The 13385-nt window shown below is 41.0% G+C and overlaps 2 protein-coding genes across 2 annotated transcripts in view; one reads left to right on the forward strand and one right to left on the reverse strand.

Moving 5' to 3' along the window:
* Positions 1–4806: 4806 nt before the first annotated feature.
* The window catches only part of LOC148097234 (uncharacterized), a 13941-nt gene continuing 5362 nt past the window's right edge, over positions 4807–13385 (reverse strand). Inside the window, exon 2 of the mRNA XM_087832075.1 lies at positions 4807–8498. Coding sequence (XP_087688201.1) covers positions 4939–8498 — 3560 coding nt within the window. The 3' untranslated portion in view covers positions 4807–4938. The remainder of the gene's footprint in view (positions 8499–13385) is intronic.
* On the forward strand, positions 10635–11379 carry LOC148097235 (uncharacterized). Its single transcript, XM_087832076.1, has one exon. The coding sequence runs from the start codon at positions 10635–10637 to the stop codon at positions 11325–11327; it is 693 nt and encodes a 230-aa protein (XP_087688202.1). The 3' UTR covers positions 11328–11379.

Consider the following 13385-nt stretch of genomic DNA (forward strand, 5'->3'; position numbering starts at 1 on the left):
AAAACAGAAGGTCAGGACCAACAACCACGAAATCCGGGACATTCATGCATGCTATTTGGGAATGTGGGAAAGTTTATCCCTTTTGGCAAAAAGTATTGGACAAAATTGGAAGGTGGATTGGTTTGATAATACTCTTGTCACCAAGACTGTACTTATTAGGGGATCGGTCGGTGTTACCTGGGGTTTCAAAATATGACTTTGTGGTTATAAAGGTGGGGGCGATCGCAGCGGCTCGAGTTATTCTCAGTGTGTGGAAGGAACCATCTCCTCCAGAATATAATAGGTGGAAGGAAAATATGCTGAACATGGTGTCGTATGAAAAATTCTTGGCGAGGATTAATGATGATAGGGAGGGTTTTGACAAATCATGGGGCGTATTGTGGCTGAGATGGTTGGAATTTATTTGGTCAGGGCAATTATCTTTAGTTAAACTTTATGCTTGCTGCGTCGTATGTTTGTGTAGGCACTCAGTAATGGAATAACTTAAGAATTTGATTTTAGTGTCTTTTTTTTTGCGGGTGTACCGATAGTTAGTAAGTATTGAAAATAGACCCAAAATATAAAGGTGAATTAACCATGGGATTGGAAGCTGTCTTTTCTTTTTTCTTTTCTGTTGTTGTTTTGTTTATGTTTTCATGTGGTTAAATGTTAAAAACAAATAAAGACTTCAATTACAAAAAAACCCAACACCAAACGCCAGGAACAGGACCCAGATCAGCACCATAACTCGCACCAACCAGCACTGAGCTGACATCAGGTCATCAGGTCAACTTCCACAAACTCGAGCTGTTCCTGGATGTTTTTAAATGTGACGGCTTCAAGGACAAAAAGCTGCTCAGCGTTTAAAACCTTTGATTTTTCACAGGTTTGCAGCAACAAACGATTTAAATATAGCTTTAAAATTTCAGTTTAAAAAATATCTTCCAACTGTGATTCTTCAAATCCTCCAAACTGTCTCCAGACAGCAGGATAAATGATTAATATTAACTGTACTGCAGCATCGAGCTCTGCTGGCAGCGATTTACTCAAAAGCGTCTCGTTCACCTGATTTTCTGCCACATTAATCAAACGCTGTCAGGTCACATTTTTGCCTCATTGATCCATGAATCACTATCGTATCACCCTCATCAAAAAAACCTGCGAGGTGACACGAAACTGTGACCTTAATGAAAGGGGACGGGTCAGCAGCAGGTATAAACTCCCTGTGGTTTTTTGAGGACACAACCACCAGGGGGAGCCACACAGTCAGGCTGCAACTCTGCTGGTGATCGATCAACTTTATTTGGATGAATGAAACGAGCAGATGTAGCAGCAGGAGAGGAGCTGGACACAGGATGACGGTATGAAGATATTATCTTATTGCGAATGAAAAAGGTGTTTTCAATGAAACGAGTTGTGTTGTTCAACAAAGTAAACAGCTGTGATTAATTTGACCTTGAAACATTGATTATAAATAATGAATGTGTTGTTATTTCAGGCTCAGCTCAGCCATATACAGTTAATGCAATGAGTCAGTTTAGCTTGTGTTTAGGAGCTCTGTTATTTCTGCCCTTGCACTAAGCAAAAATGTGTTTTTGTGTTTTATACTTTAGTAAAGTAAAGATTATTTTATAATAAGTGGTTTAAAGTATATATTTAAAAATATATTTTCCTATAATATAGGTTTTAGTCGTGATGATTTTGCTGTGAGTCATAACTTCTCTGGTTTGTGCCTTAAACGAACATAAATGGATATTTTAGATAATAATTTAGTTGCCTGTGTGTGGTCATTGATGATACATTAAACATAGCTGTGCAGTTAAAAATAAATATCTTGATTATTATTTTTTCAGGGTGGCATTGATCACAGCAGGAAGGCTCTTTGGTGAGACTTCCTGTGTGGAGGTTCTTCCCGGGTGGGTTCTCTCCGGCTTCCTCCCACAGTCCAAACACATGCTGGGTTTACTGGTGACGGTGTGAGAACACGTGATTGTTCCCTGTGAGGGATCAGAGACCTGCCCAGGATGTAACCTGTTATACTGGAAGTGCACATCTGAAAACAAATGGATGGATCATCTTTCAGGGTCATTATTGAAATATTTTGACCTCTGACCTCGTCCTTTGTGCAGCTGAGTGATCTGAATCAGACTTTTTACCTACTTTGACCTCTGAATGGAGCTGCACAGGTACCACAGCCTGTTTACCTGTTCGTTCAGACATGAGCAGCATGTGTTGTTTGATGGTTGGATGTCTCACATTTACATTTCTCTGTACCTTAAATCCATTAGATAATGTACTTTCTCTGATTACAATGTATAGAGTGATGGAAGTTATTATAATAACCAGGAAGTAATTAGCTAGGTTGGTTAGATTCCTACAGGTCTTACTTTAATCATGTAAATTAATTAAGTTTTACATTTTTAGGTTTTCAGTTTTTTAAAAACTGAGGTGAAACATCACAATCTGAAGATCCAGAGTTTTACTAACTTTTAATGGACACTTGTGCTATAATTCTGGTTTCAGAATAACATGAAAAAAGCCTGAAAGAAGCAGAAAGACCTTCAGTCAGCGTCTGGGACGCCTGAAGACGTCCTGACCTGTCGCTTCATACGAGGATGTGTACAACGTGCCCGTTACACTGACTGATGGAAACACAGCCACTGACTGTTATGGTTTTATAAAACCTTCATGATACTTACTGCTGTTTCTCATACAACATATTTTTTACCTGGTTTCATGCTTAATTCTTATATTTATGTTGTATGGGGAAAACATCTATATGGCTTTAGAGACACAGGCCAAACACAGACTGATGATTTTCCAGGACTCTTTCTGTTTGAGCTGCTGGCTTTGGAGTGTTTCTGTGCATCACCTGCAGGGATCTATAATATTATCAGATATGTCATCAGGTGAGTCTTTGTGGTTGGAGAGTAGTAGCATCCTTCATCCTTGTACTCTACAGCTACAGTTTTATTGATGCGTTCAGGTAACTCACAGACCAACAGAGGATTTGTATTCAAGAGCTCCCTCTGCTGGTCCAAAAGCAAAACTACAGCAAAAACGACAACGACAAATGTTGACCAAGGTGCTGACAATTAAGATGATCAAAAGAAATAAAAACATAGGGAGACATGATAAAAGCTAAGAAAAAGAATAATAAAATGAGAAGATTTGAGTAAGAAATAAGATAAATAACAGTAATACAAACTCATTCTGATTTAAAACTCATGGAGTAGGCGGAGTAGTCGAGTAGTGTGTTTTCAGACGGGTTTTGAAAGTGTCCAGTGTTGGGGAGGTCCTGATGTGAAGGGGCAGTTTGTTCCACAGTTTAGTAGCAGTTACAGCAAAGGCCCGATCTCCTCTCTGCTTTAATCTCAGGACAGCCAGGAGCATTTGATCCACAGACCTCAGTGAACCACTTTAAAAGATCAGAAAGGTGTGAGGGTGCTAACCCGTGCAACGCCTTAAAAACAAATAATTAAATCTTAAAATTAATTCTAAAGCTAATATGCAGACAGTGTAATGATGCCAGTATGGGAGATGTGTGTTCTCGCTTGCATGTGCCAGTTAGTAACCGTGCTGCAGCGTTTTGGACCAGCTGCAGTTTTGTGTTTGACGTTTATTCAGCAGTGTGAAAACCCTGGAGGAACCCACCCGATGATTAATAAAGCTTTATTTAATCTCAGCCAAACTGATTTACTCACGAACAAATAAAACACTGAAAGAAGTCAAGCAATAACATTATTAGGTTATCTAAGTGACTTATATATCATGTTTAACCTGAGTAGCGAAAGACCGTGGGGGGTTGAAAACGATGTGTCGGTCGGCTCAGCTATTTGAAGTTTACACAGCTACATTCTCGCCTGAAAATATGTTAAAAGTTTATTTTGCGACCAGAAAGAGAAATAAGAGTAATATTAAAACTAAATAGCTGCCGCCATTGTTGGAAACTGGAATTGAGACGCCATGAATTCTGGGATATGGTTTTTCATTTTTGTTGTCCGGGTGGAAAATCAGGAGAAATTCGGGAGAATCGTGGCTCCGGGAGATTTTCAGGAGGGGCATTGAAATTCGGGATTCTCCTGGAAAAATCATGAGGGTTGGCATGTATGTCTATGAGAGTGTGAAAAGGGCGCCGGTTTAACTCAGGCGACCACATACCATACAGCTGAGAGCGGCCGGCCCGGGTCCAAGTCCGACCTGTGGCCATTTGCATGTCTGCCCCCTTCTCGCTCTGCCCCCGCTTTCCTATCGTCTCTTCACTGTGTCTATCAAATAAAGCTAAAAAAGGCCAAAAAATATTTAAAAAAGAAAGAGTGTAAAAGGTCTTGAATGAGACAGTTTCTTCACATCGAACAACAACCCTCCCACATCTGTTTCTACCACAACAATTTACCACAACGTTCAGTTAGAGGCAAAAACAGACGATAACACTTTAGTATAATGCAATTTATTTATTGGTTATTAATTCTCATTGCAGTCAAGTTTAAAAATGATCTTTGCCAGGTAAGAAAGAACAATTGGAGTGAAAGTCTTAAAATGAAAATAATTTTTACTTGAACAGTAAATGATCAGATTTCATACAATCGTAAAATCCTGATCCACACTCAAGTTGATTTTGTCCAGATGAACAAATTACAATCATATGTACTGATTAATCTGAGGCACAGAGGTGCAGAATGATTTAGTTAAATAAGTCTCCAATCAGTCAGTTTGTCTTATCTTCTGAACAATAATTAGGTAAAAAGAAAACAACTTAAGGATTTGTGATCTTTTATGTAAATTAACATGATCAACAGCTCTGCTAATACCAGCACTACTGCTTCATTTAGTCATTTATGTCCATGCAGTAAATTTTTATGAGTGTTATTAGCGTTATTCTTGTTGTTCTCAATCATGTGAACAATAAGACTTGCACACATTTGATTTTTTGTTTTTTGTTTCTGTTTTTCTGACCAATCACAGTATTGCACATGTTTGTGGTATTTTAGCTCCCGTCCCCTGCAGGAACCACACTCGTTTCTCCCAGCCTGGGTTGGCCTCTGATTTCTCTTCCTCGATCAGCATGTCGATGTATTCTGAGATGGACAGAGGATCTGGTTTCAGTGCTATCTGTTTAAGCGTGTCCTCACACTTAAACGACATTTTCGCCAATTCCGTCACATCAGGCAGTTTATCAGAAAATACACTTTCCAGTTTTTTAACCAGAGCCTCAGCAGTCATCTTATCATCGGTGACACCGATGCTTTCTTTCAGCTCTCTGACTGATTGTTTCCGTGTATCCTCTCTATACTCCCATTTTTTCTTCTCGTTGACATGCTCTTCCCACGAACATTTGCTTGGGCACACAGTGCAGCATCCATTTGAATCCATTGCAGCACAGCAATTTTCAGCTGCATCCTTTTTCACAGGACAGGGATAATGGCATGTAAACTTACACTTCTTACAGTTGGTACTGAAATTACCAGCATCCTCCTGCTTAGGGTTCATGACTGTAACTTCAAATTCGGCGTTCTCATTTTTGTTGATCTGCGCCTCAAACTCTCTTAGTTTTTTAGTTGTGTCTTTTAGCTCCCGAAGCCCGACTGACCGCAGTCTGCTTAATTTCCACCAAGCTTGTCCTACTATTTCATGCTGCCTTCTTTGATTGAGGACCTCGTTGGACTGTTTCAAGCTTTTTGCTTGTGTGACTTCTACAGAATCAAAAAAACTCTTCATGTTGTTTGTGCTCATTTCCCAAAACATCTGACCAAAGTTTTCCTCTTCTTCATCTTCGTAAAGAGTGTCGTCATTCTGAGATGATCTGTTGTGTGCAAACAAGGCTGAATTATTAAATTTGAAGTGTACAGGCAGCCCATCATCAGCTGTAGGTAATGGGACACCTGAAGCTCTCACTGTCTCTAGAACTGGAGGTCGCTGACCATCTGCAAATGTCACCAGGATCCTGATGTTTTCTGCCACATCTTTGCCAAAGATTGAGAGCATTGAATCAAACACGTATTTCTGTGTTGTGGATCTCACTTGAGCAGCCGGAGCTACAAAACACACAGCATCAATGTCAGTGACACCGTGCTGAGCAGAGAAGAGATTATGTAGCTGCTCTGTGATCGCTCTGTCTCTTTCTATGCCTCTTGTATCTCCAAAGCCTGGAGTGTCAATAATGGTCAGAGAGAACGGGATTTTAAATCCATCCTGGTGGTTGATTTTGTAAACAGTGACTTCAGAGGTCTGACTGTGAGCTCGTGATGTTGACTGATCCTCATTAATGAATTTAAACCTGAAACTGTCCTCCCACTCGACACCAACAATGTAGTTGATCATCCCATCGATCAGAGTGGACTTTCCTGATCCAGTCGCTCCAAAAAGCATTATTGTACGATTCTGCCTCGTGCTTTGTTCTCCAAAGTTAAACTTCCTGCATCCATCTATGTTCATGTGTTCTTCTGTCAGAGGGAGTTTGTAAACTGAGGGGGAATCAGATTTGATCGTTTCCTTTTTATCTTTGAGAAGTTCTGCGAGGCGGTTAAATGTTGTGCAGACTTTAACAGTGATGCTTTCTTTGCTTCTTCCAGCTGAACCACAATCACATCTGACCCTGACTGCATATTCTGTATCTGTCTGAAGACCTGAAAGGATCACCTTTTCACCTGCTGACTTTGTTTGGTTCCACTGCAGAGCTTCCTCATTATCATCTGTTTTTGAATACTCCACCATGTAGCTCAATATCTGCACATCCTCTCCGAGCTCAGCAGGTTTCTCCCAGCTCACTGATATCTCAGTTGACTTTGGTTCAAGTCGAGGTTTTCCAGGAGGGCTGCAGGGTAAGGTTTTAATAGAAACTTGATTATCCGGCCCGACACCTGCTGAGGTCACTGCTCTGCATCTGAACACATACTCTTTGTTTGGATTCAGATCTCTCACTGTGACTTCTTCAACTTCTGTCTTCTCCTGCCATCCATCCTCTCCACTGACACAGTGCTCAACAGAGTAGGAGGTGATGTTCTCTGCTCCAAACCTGGGTGGAGAAATCTTCAGTGTCACACTGTTGTGGTTTATGTCAGCTGCTGTCACAGTTTCAGGCTTTGAAGGAGGCTCAAAGTTCTCACTGACAGCAAATCCACCTTCATAAAGGTGGATGCTGGAACCTTCCTGGGTCTCATTAGTTAACCCCACTGTCAGGAACCTAATGTTCTTGTTCTCCTTGTTGGCCTCTGCAAAATCACTGAAGAGTTTAGCTTTCTTCCTCATTTCACCTGTTACTTCTTTTGAGGCGTACCATTGTTCCTTCTCTACATCATGAGTGTGAGGATCTTGAAGGTCTGGGTTGGTTTTTCCTTTTAAGTATTGTGATAAAGCTGAGAGGTACGGTTCATCCTTTCCCAGAGAGGTGAAAACAAAACACACAACATGCTCTGCACTCAGACTTTCCTTGTACAGATCATTTTGAGACGAGATGATTTTAGAATTTTCCATCATCTTGGTAAAAGATATTAATGTGTCAACTTCTCTCTCTTTACAGTCCATCCAGTCATTCAGGTTTTTGCTGTTGAAAGGTGAAGAATGTCTCTTCTTCAGGATCTCTGCAAGCTCAGCTTCCTCTTCTCCTCCTCCTCGGATTGAAGGAAGTTTCTTTGTCAAAGTTTGTTGGAATTCCAGCTTGAGCTCAGAGCACATTTCTTTAAAACTTTTAATCTTTTTATCAATCTGTGGGAACTGCTGTGCAGTGCTGGTTCTCAGTACATCATTGGACCTCATTTCCAGCTCACTGAAGTCCTCCAGGACTCTCTGTGCTTCTTGAACTAATCCTGTACTGATCTCACGGACGAGTTTAGCAGCAGAAGAATCTAAAGCTGTCAGTGGCAGCAGCCAGACCATCACTGGTACAGCATTTTTTCCTTTAGCTCCTAGTAATCCTGGCAGGCTTTGGTAGACTTCTACTGCACCTTGAAAGGTTGTTGGTGGTTTTGGAAGACAGAAGTCTCCATAAAATTTACAGGAGAATTTATCAAGACTGGCTTTGTCCTTCTCTTCCATCTTCAGGGAACCTTCACCTTCTATAGAAAGTAAGGGAATCTTCTTGATGGTCACCTTCAAGTTGCCCTGAACATCTTGATGATTTTCCTGTTCAGAAACTTCTCGGTCAAATACAAAGAAAGCTTGTGCTCCATAAAGAATAGCTGTGACTACATGTGTTGCTAATCCTTGATCAAAAACATATGAATGCTTCACGTTTCCTCTTCCAAGATGATTCATGGACAGCTCCTGGAACTTTGTGGTTGCCTTGTACTTCAGTGTTACTCTGGCCTGATTTCTGGAAGATTTACTATCATTCAGATATTTGGCAGATCCACTAACCTGAACCAGTCCACCCAGGAAACTTGCCTTCAGTGAAGCTTCAACATTTAGAGCTGAAGATTTGCCAGAAATTGATTCAGATGCAACAATTTCAAACTCATTAGAGGGCTTTGATCTTTCTGCTATATCTTTCATCAGCTCATGACGATCCCACAGAGTCAATCCTGCAAAAGAAGAAGCAAAAACATTAATACCAGGACTCCATCAATTAAATCACACTCTAAAATAAATGTATTTATTATTTATTAATTTCTTTTTTAAAAAATTACTTTGTTTTTTTGTCTTTTTTGTGATGATCACAAAAATAGTAAATGAAACTTTGGAGAAACTCTGGAGTTCAGGCTCTGCATCTCAGTCAACACTCAACTCATAATAAACATTTTAGGCAATGATAGTAATAATATCAAAAGATTTGATTTGATTTTTGTAATGGGACGCCACTGTTTAACTAGGAACCTTGGGGCGATACCCTATCTTTGGTACCCAATCTCGGGTGGGGCTGATGATATCTCCCTCCTGACCTGGCGTCTACATACGTGTATATATATACACACACACACACACACACACACACCCCTATCTATCTATCTATCTATCTATCTATCTATCTATCTATCTATCTATCTATCTGTCTGTATATATATGTATATATTAGGGGTGCAACAATACTCGTATCGATATTGAACCTGCATAGGCCTGAACCCCCTCAGTGAGATCATTAACAAGACTGGCTACGGATACCGACTACAGAATGGAGCAGTTGTCAGCCACCTCCTGTACATGGATGACATCAAGCTGTATGCCAAGAGTGAACGAGACATCGATTCACTGATCCACACTACCAGGCTATACAGCAATGACATTGGAATGTCGTTCGGGCTGGAGAAGTGTAGTCGGATGGTAACAAAGAGAGGGAAGGTAGTCAGAACTGAGGGGATTGAACTACCAGAAGGCAACATTGCAGACATAGAGGACAGTTACAAGTACCTGGGGATCCCGCAGGCGAATGGGAACCATGAAGAGGCCGCTAGGAAAGCTGCAACCACCAAGTACCTGCAGAGGGTCAGGCAAGTCCTGAGGAGTCAGTTGAACGGTAAGAACAAGATCCGGGCCATCAACACGTACGCCCTGCCCGTGATCAGGTACCCTGCTGGGGTAATAGGCTGGCCAAAGGAGGAGATAGAAGCCACTGACATAAAGACAAGAAAGCTCCTTACCATGCATGGAGGGTTTCACCCCAAGTCCAGCACCCTGAGGCTGTACGCTAAGCGGAAGGAAGGGGGTCGGGGACTGGTGAGTGTCAGCACCACAGTCCAGGATGAGACAACGAACATCCAAGAATACATCACGGAGATGGCCCCAACTGACAGCGTGCTCAGTGAATACCTCAGGCAGCAGAAACCCAAGAAAGAGGAGGGAGACGAGGAACCATCATGGAAGGACAGGCCCCTGCACGGTATGTACCACCGGCAGATAGAGGAGGTGGCTGATATCCAGAAATCCTACCAGTGGCTGGACAAAGCTGGACTGAAAGATAGCACAGAGGCACTAATCATGGCAGCACAAGAACAAGCTCTGAGTACAAGATCCATAGAGGCTGGGGTCTATCACACCAGGCAAGACCCCAGGTGCAGGCTGTGTAAAGATGCCCCAGAGACAATCCAGCACATAACAGCAGGGTGCAAGATGCTAGCAGGCAAGGCATACATGGAACGCCATAACCAAGTGGCCGGCATAGTGTACAGGAACATCTGTGCCGAGTATAACCTGGAAGTCCCGAGGTCAAAATGGGAAATGCCCCCAAGGGTGGTGGAGAATGACCGAGCTAAGATCCTGTGGGACTTCCAGATACAGACGGACAAAATGGTGGTGGCTAACCAACCGGACATAGTGGTAGTAGACAAACAGAAGAAGACGGCCGTAGTGATCGATGTAGCGGTTCCGAATGACAGCAATATCAGGAAGAAGGAACACGAGAAGCTGGAGAAATACCAAGGGCTCAGAGAAGAGCTCGAGAGGATGTGGAGGGTGAAGGTATCGGTGGTCCCCGTGGTAATCGGAGCACTAGGTGCGGTGACTCCCAAGTTAGGCGAGTGGCTCCAGCAGATCCCGGGAATAACATCGGAGATCTCTGTCCAGAAGAGCGCAGTACTGGGAACAGCTAAGATACTGCGCAGGACCCTCAAGCTCCCAGGCCTCTGGTAGAGGACCCGAGCTTGAAGGATAAACCGCCCGCAGGGGCGTGCTGGGTGTTTTTTTTTTTTTTAATCGTGGTGGCCGCCTCGTGCTCTCGCTTCAGCATGCCACCCAAGAAAGGCCCAACACCAGAGGAGGTTGAGGACATTAAAACCTCCCTCGGAGCACTGTGCGGAGACGTGGCCGCAGTCAGGGCGCAGCAGGAGTTGCTTCTGGGGCTTTTGGAGGAGGTAAAACAGCTACGCCTCCAAAATGCCGAGAAGGACAGACGGATCATGGATCTCGAGCGGCGGGTGGATGAGCTGGAGCAGTACACCCGTACGAACGACGTGGTCATCAGCGGTATTAAAATCAAGCTGCGCTCGTACGCGCGCGCGGTGGCCGGGAACGTCGGGGAGCCCAGCGACGAGGAGACCCGCTCGGTGGAGCAACAGGTGGCGTCCTTCCTCCAAAGCAAGGGGATAGAGATGGACCTGGAGCACATAGAAGCATGTCACTCACTGCCCAGGAGGAGTGACAGACCGCCGGCCGTCATTATGAGATTTGTCAATCGGAAGAACAAGGTTGCACTGCTGAAACAAGGACGCAAACTGAAAGGCACGGACGTTTTCATTAATGAGCATCTGACACGAAAAAACGCAGACATCGCGAGGAAGGCAAGGCAACTGAAGAAGAACGGTAAAATACAACATACATGGGTAATAAACTGTAAGATTTTCATTAAGCTAAACGGGACACCAGAAGAGGCAAAAGTATTGATAGTGAGGAACATGGAGGATCTGGACAAGTATAACTGACACCAATGTATCAATTACACCAGGAAATGACATGGACACGTTGAAATTAATTCTTCAACAGAAAGTAATTGATCTAGATTGTGAATACAAGGAGCATAATATAATAGATCCAGAAATAGATTCTGAAAGTAACTTTCTCTCTTCTTTTGTTAAAAATTGTAATTATTTCACTCAGGAACAATATGTAAAAAAAATCAACCTAGACGGGAAGCTCTCATTAATTCACTTTAACAGCAGAAGTATGTACTCTAATTTTGATTTCATTAAGGACTATTTGCAACAATTTTCTCGCCCCTTCAGTGTTATAGCCATCACTGAAACTTGGTTCAATGTCGATAAAGGAATAGATTTTTGTTTGAATGGATATGATTTAAAATACATGAATAGATTAAATAAGGCGGGCGGCGGGGTTGCTATATATGTTCATAACTCTATAAAATATAATGTTGTAACAACTATGTCTATGGCTATTGATGGAATTTTGGAATGTTTGACTATTGAGATCATGAATGAAAAAAAGAGAAATGTTATAATAAGTTGCATATATCGGACACCCAGTTCAAGTATTGACACTTTTAATGAATGGATAGAAAAAACGTTTGCTTCGGTGAACCAAAAATTACTATTCATCTGTGGTGATTTTAATATTGACTTGCTAAATCCAACAAGGTTAAAAGCCATTGATGACTTTACTGACACCATGTACAGCTTATCACTATATCCAACAATAACGAAGCCAAGCAGAATAACATTACATAGCGCCACTATTATTGACAACATTTTTACTAATGTCATGGATTTCCAAATTAATAGTGGCCTGCTTGTCTGTGACATAACTGACCACTTACCAGTTTTTACTTTGTGTGACTGTGATTTAAAAAAAATAGATACCAAGATCATGATAGCAAAGCGAATAATAAATGAAGAAGCAATTCATGCTTTCAATTTTGATGCCGCACAACAAGATTGGAGTTCGGTGTATGAAGAGTCAGATGTGGACAAGGCTTATGATAATTTTCTAGATATTTTTACCATGTTGTACAATAAACATTGTCCTGTAAACGAACATATGACAAAGAAAAAAAAGATAAAAAGTCCTTGGCTCACAAAAGGAATTATTAATGCTTGCAAAAAGAAAAACAATCTGTATAAACAGTTCATCAAAGTAAAAACAAAAGAAGTGGAACAAAGATATAAAGCATATAGAAATAAATTGACTGATATTATAAGAACGAGCAAACAACTTTATTATAGAAGAAGATTATATGAAAATAAAAACAATATAAAAGGAACTTGGGATGTGTTAAACAACTTAATTAAACAAGGATCTTCTGGAACATCATATCCTGAATATTTTACTGATGCAAATGGTGAAAATCACAACATGAGTAATATTGTCGATGGGTTTAATAAATTCTTCATAAATGTTGGCCCTGAACTAGCAGCGGACATCCCGTGTCATAAAAATGAAAATATCAGTAATATAAAATCAAATCCCTCTTCACTGTTCCTCTCAGCTACAAATGAGCAAGAAGTAATAAATATCACATTAAAATGTAAAAGTAAGTTTTCAATGGATTATCATGACATAAATATGTCTGTAGTTAAACAGGTTATTCTGAATATTGCTAGTCCCTTAACATATATCTGTAATTTATCATTTCAGTCCGGTTGTTTTCCAAAGAAAATGAAAATTGCGAAAGTAATACCACTATATAAAAGTAATGACAAACACAGTTTTACCAATTATAGGCCTATTTCTCTACTGCCTCAATTCTCAAAAATTCTAGAAAAACTTTTTAATTCAAGACTAGAAAAATTCCTTGAAAAACATCAAATAATTAATGTTGGTCAGTATGGTTTCAGAACGCAAAGAACCACTTCAATGGCGATAATTGAGGCAGTAGAAGAAATTACTGATACACTGGATAAAAATAAATATGCAGTTGGTATTTTTGTTGATCTCAAAAAGGCCTTCGACACAATTAATCACTCAATTTTATTGGATAAATTGGAAAGATATGGTATTCGAGGGAAAGCTGGTAACTGGTTAAAAAG

Source organism: Neolamprologus brichardi, chromosome 18 (assembly GCF_056152115.1).
Source record: "Neolamprologus brichardi isolate AB-2024 chromosome 18, ASM5615211v1, whole genome shotgun sequence".
Classification (NCBI taxonomy): Eukaryota; Metazoa; Chordata; class Actinopteri; order Cichliformes; family Cichlidae; genus Neolamprologus; species Neolamprologus brichardi.

Coding starts and splice junctions, on each gene's coding strand:
- LOC148097235 (XM_087832076.1), top strand. CDS start 10,635: ATGCCACCCAAGAAAGGCCCAACACCAGAGGAGGTTGAGGACATTAAA.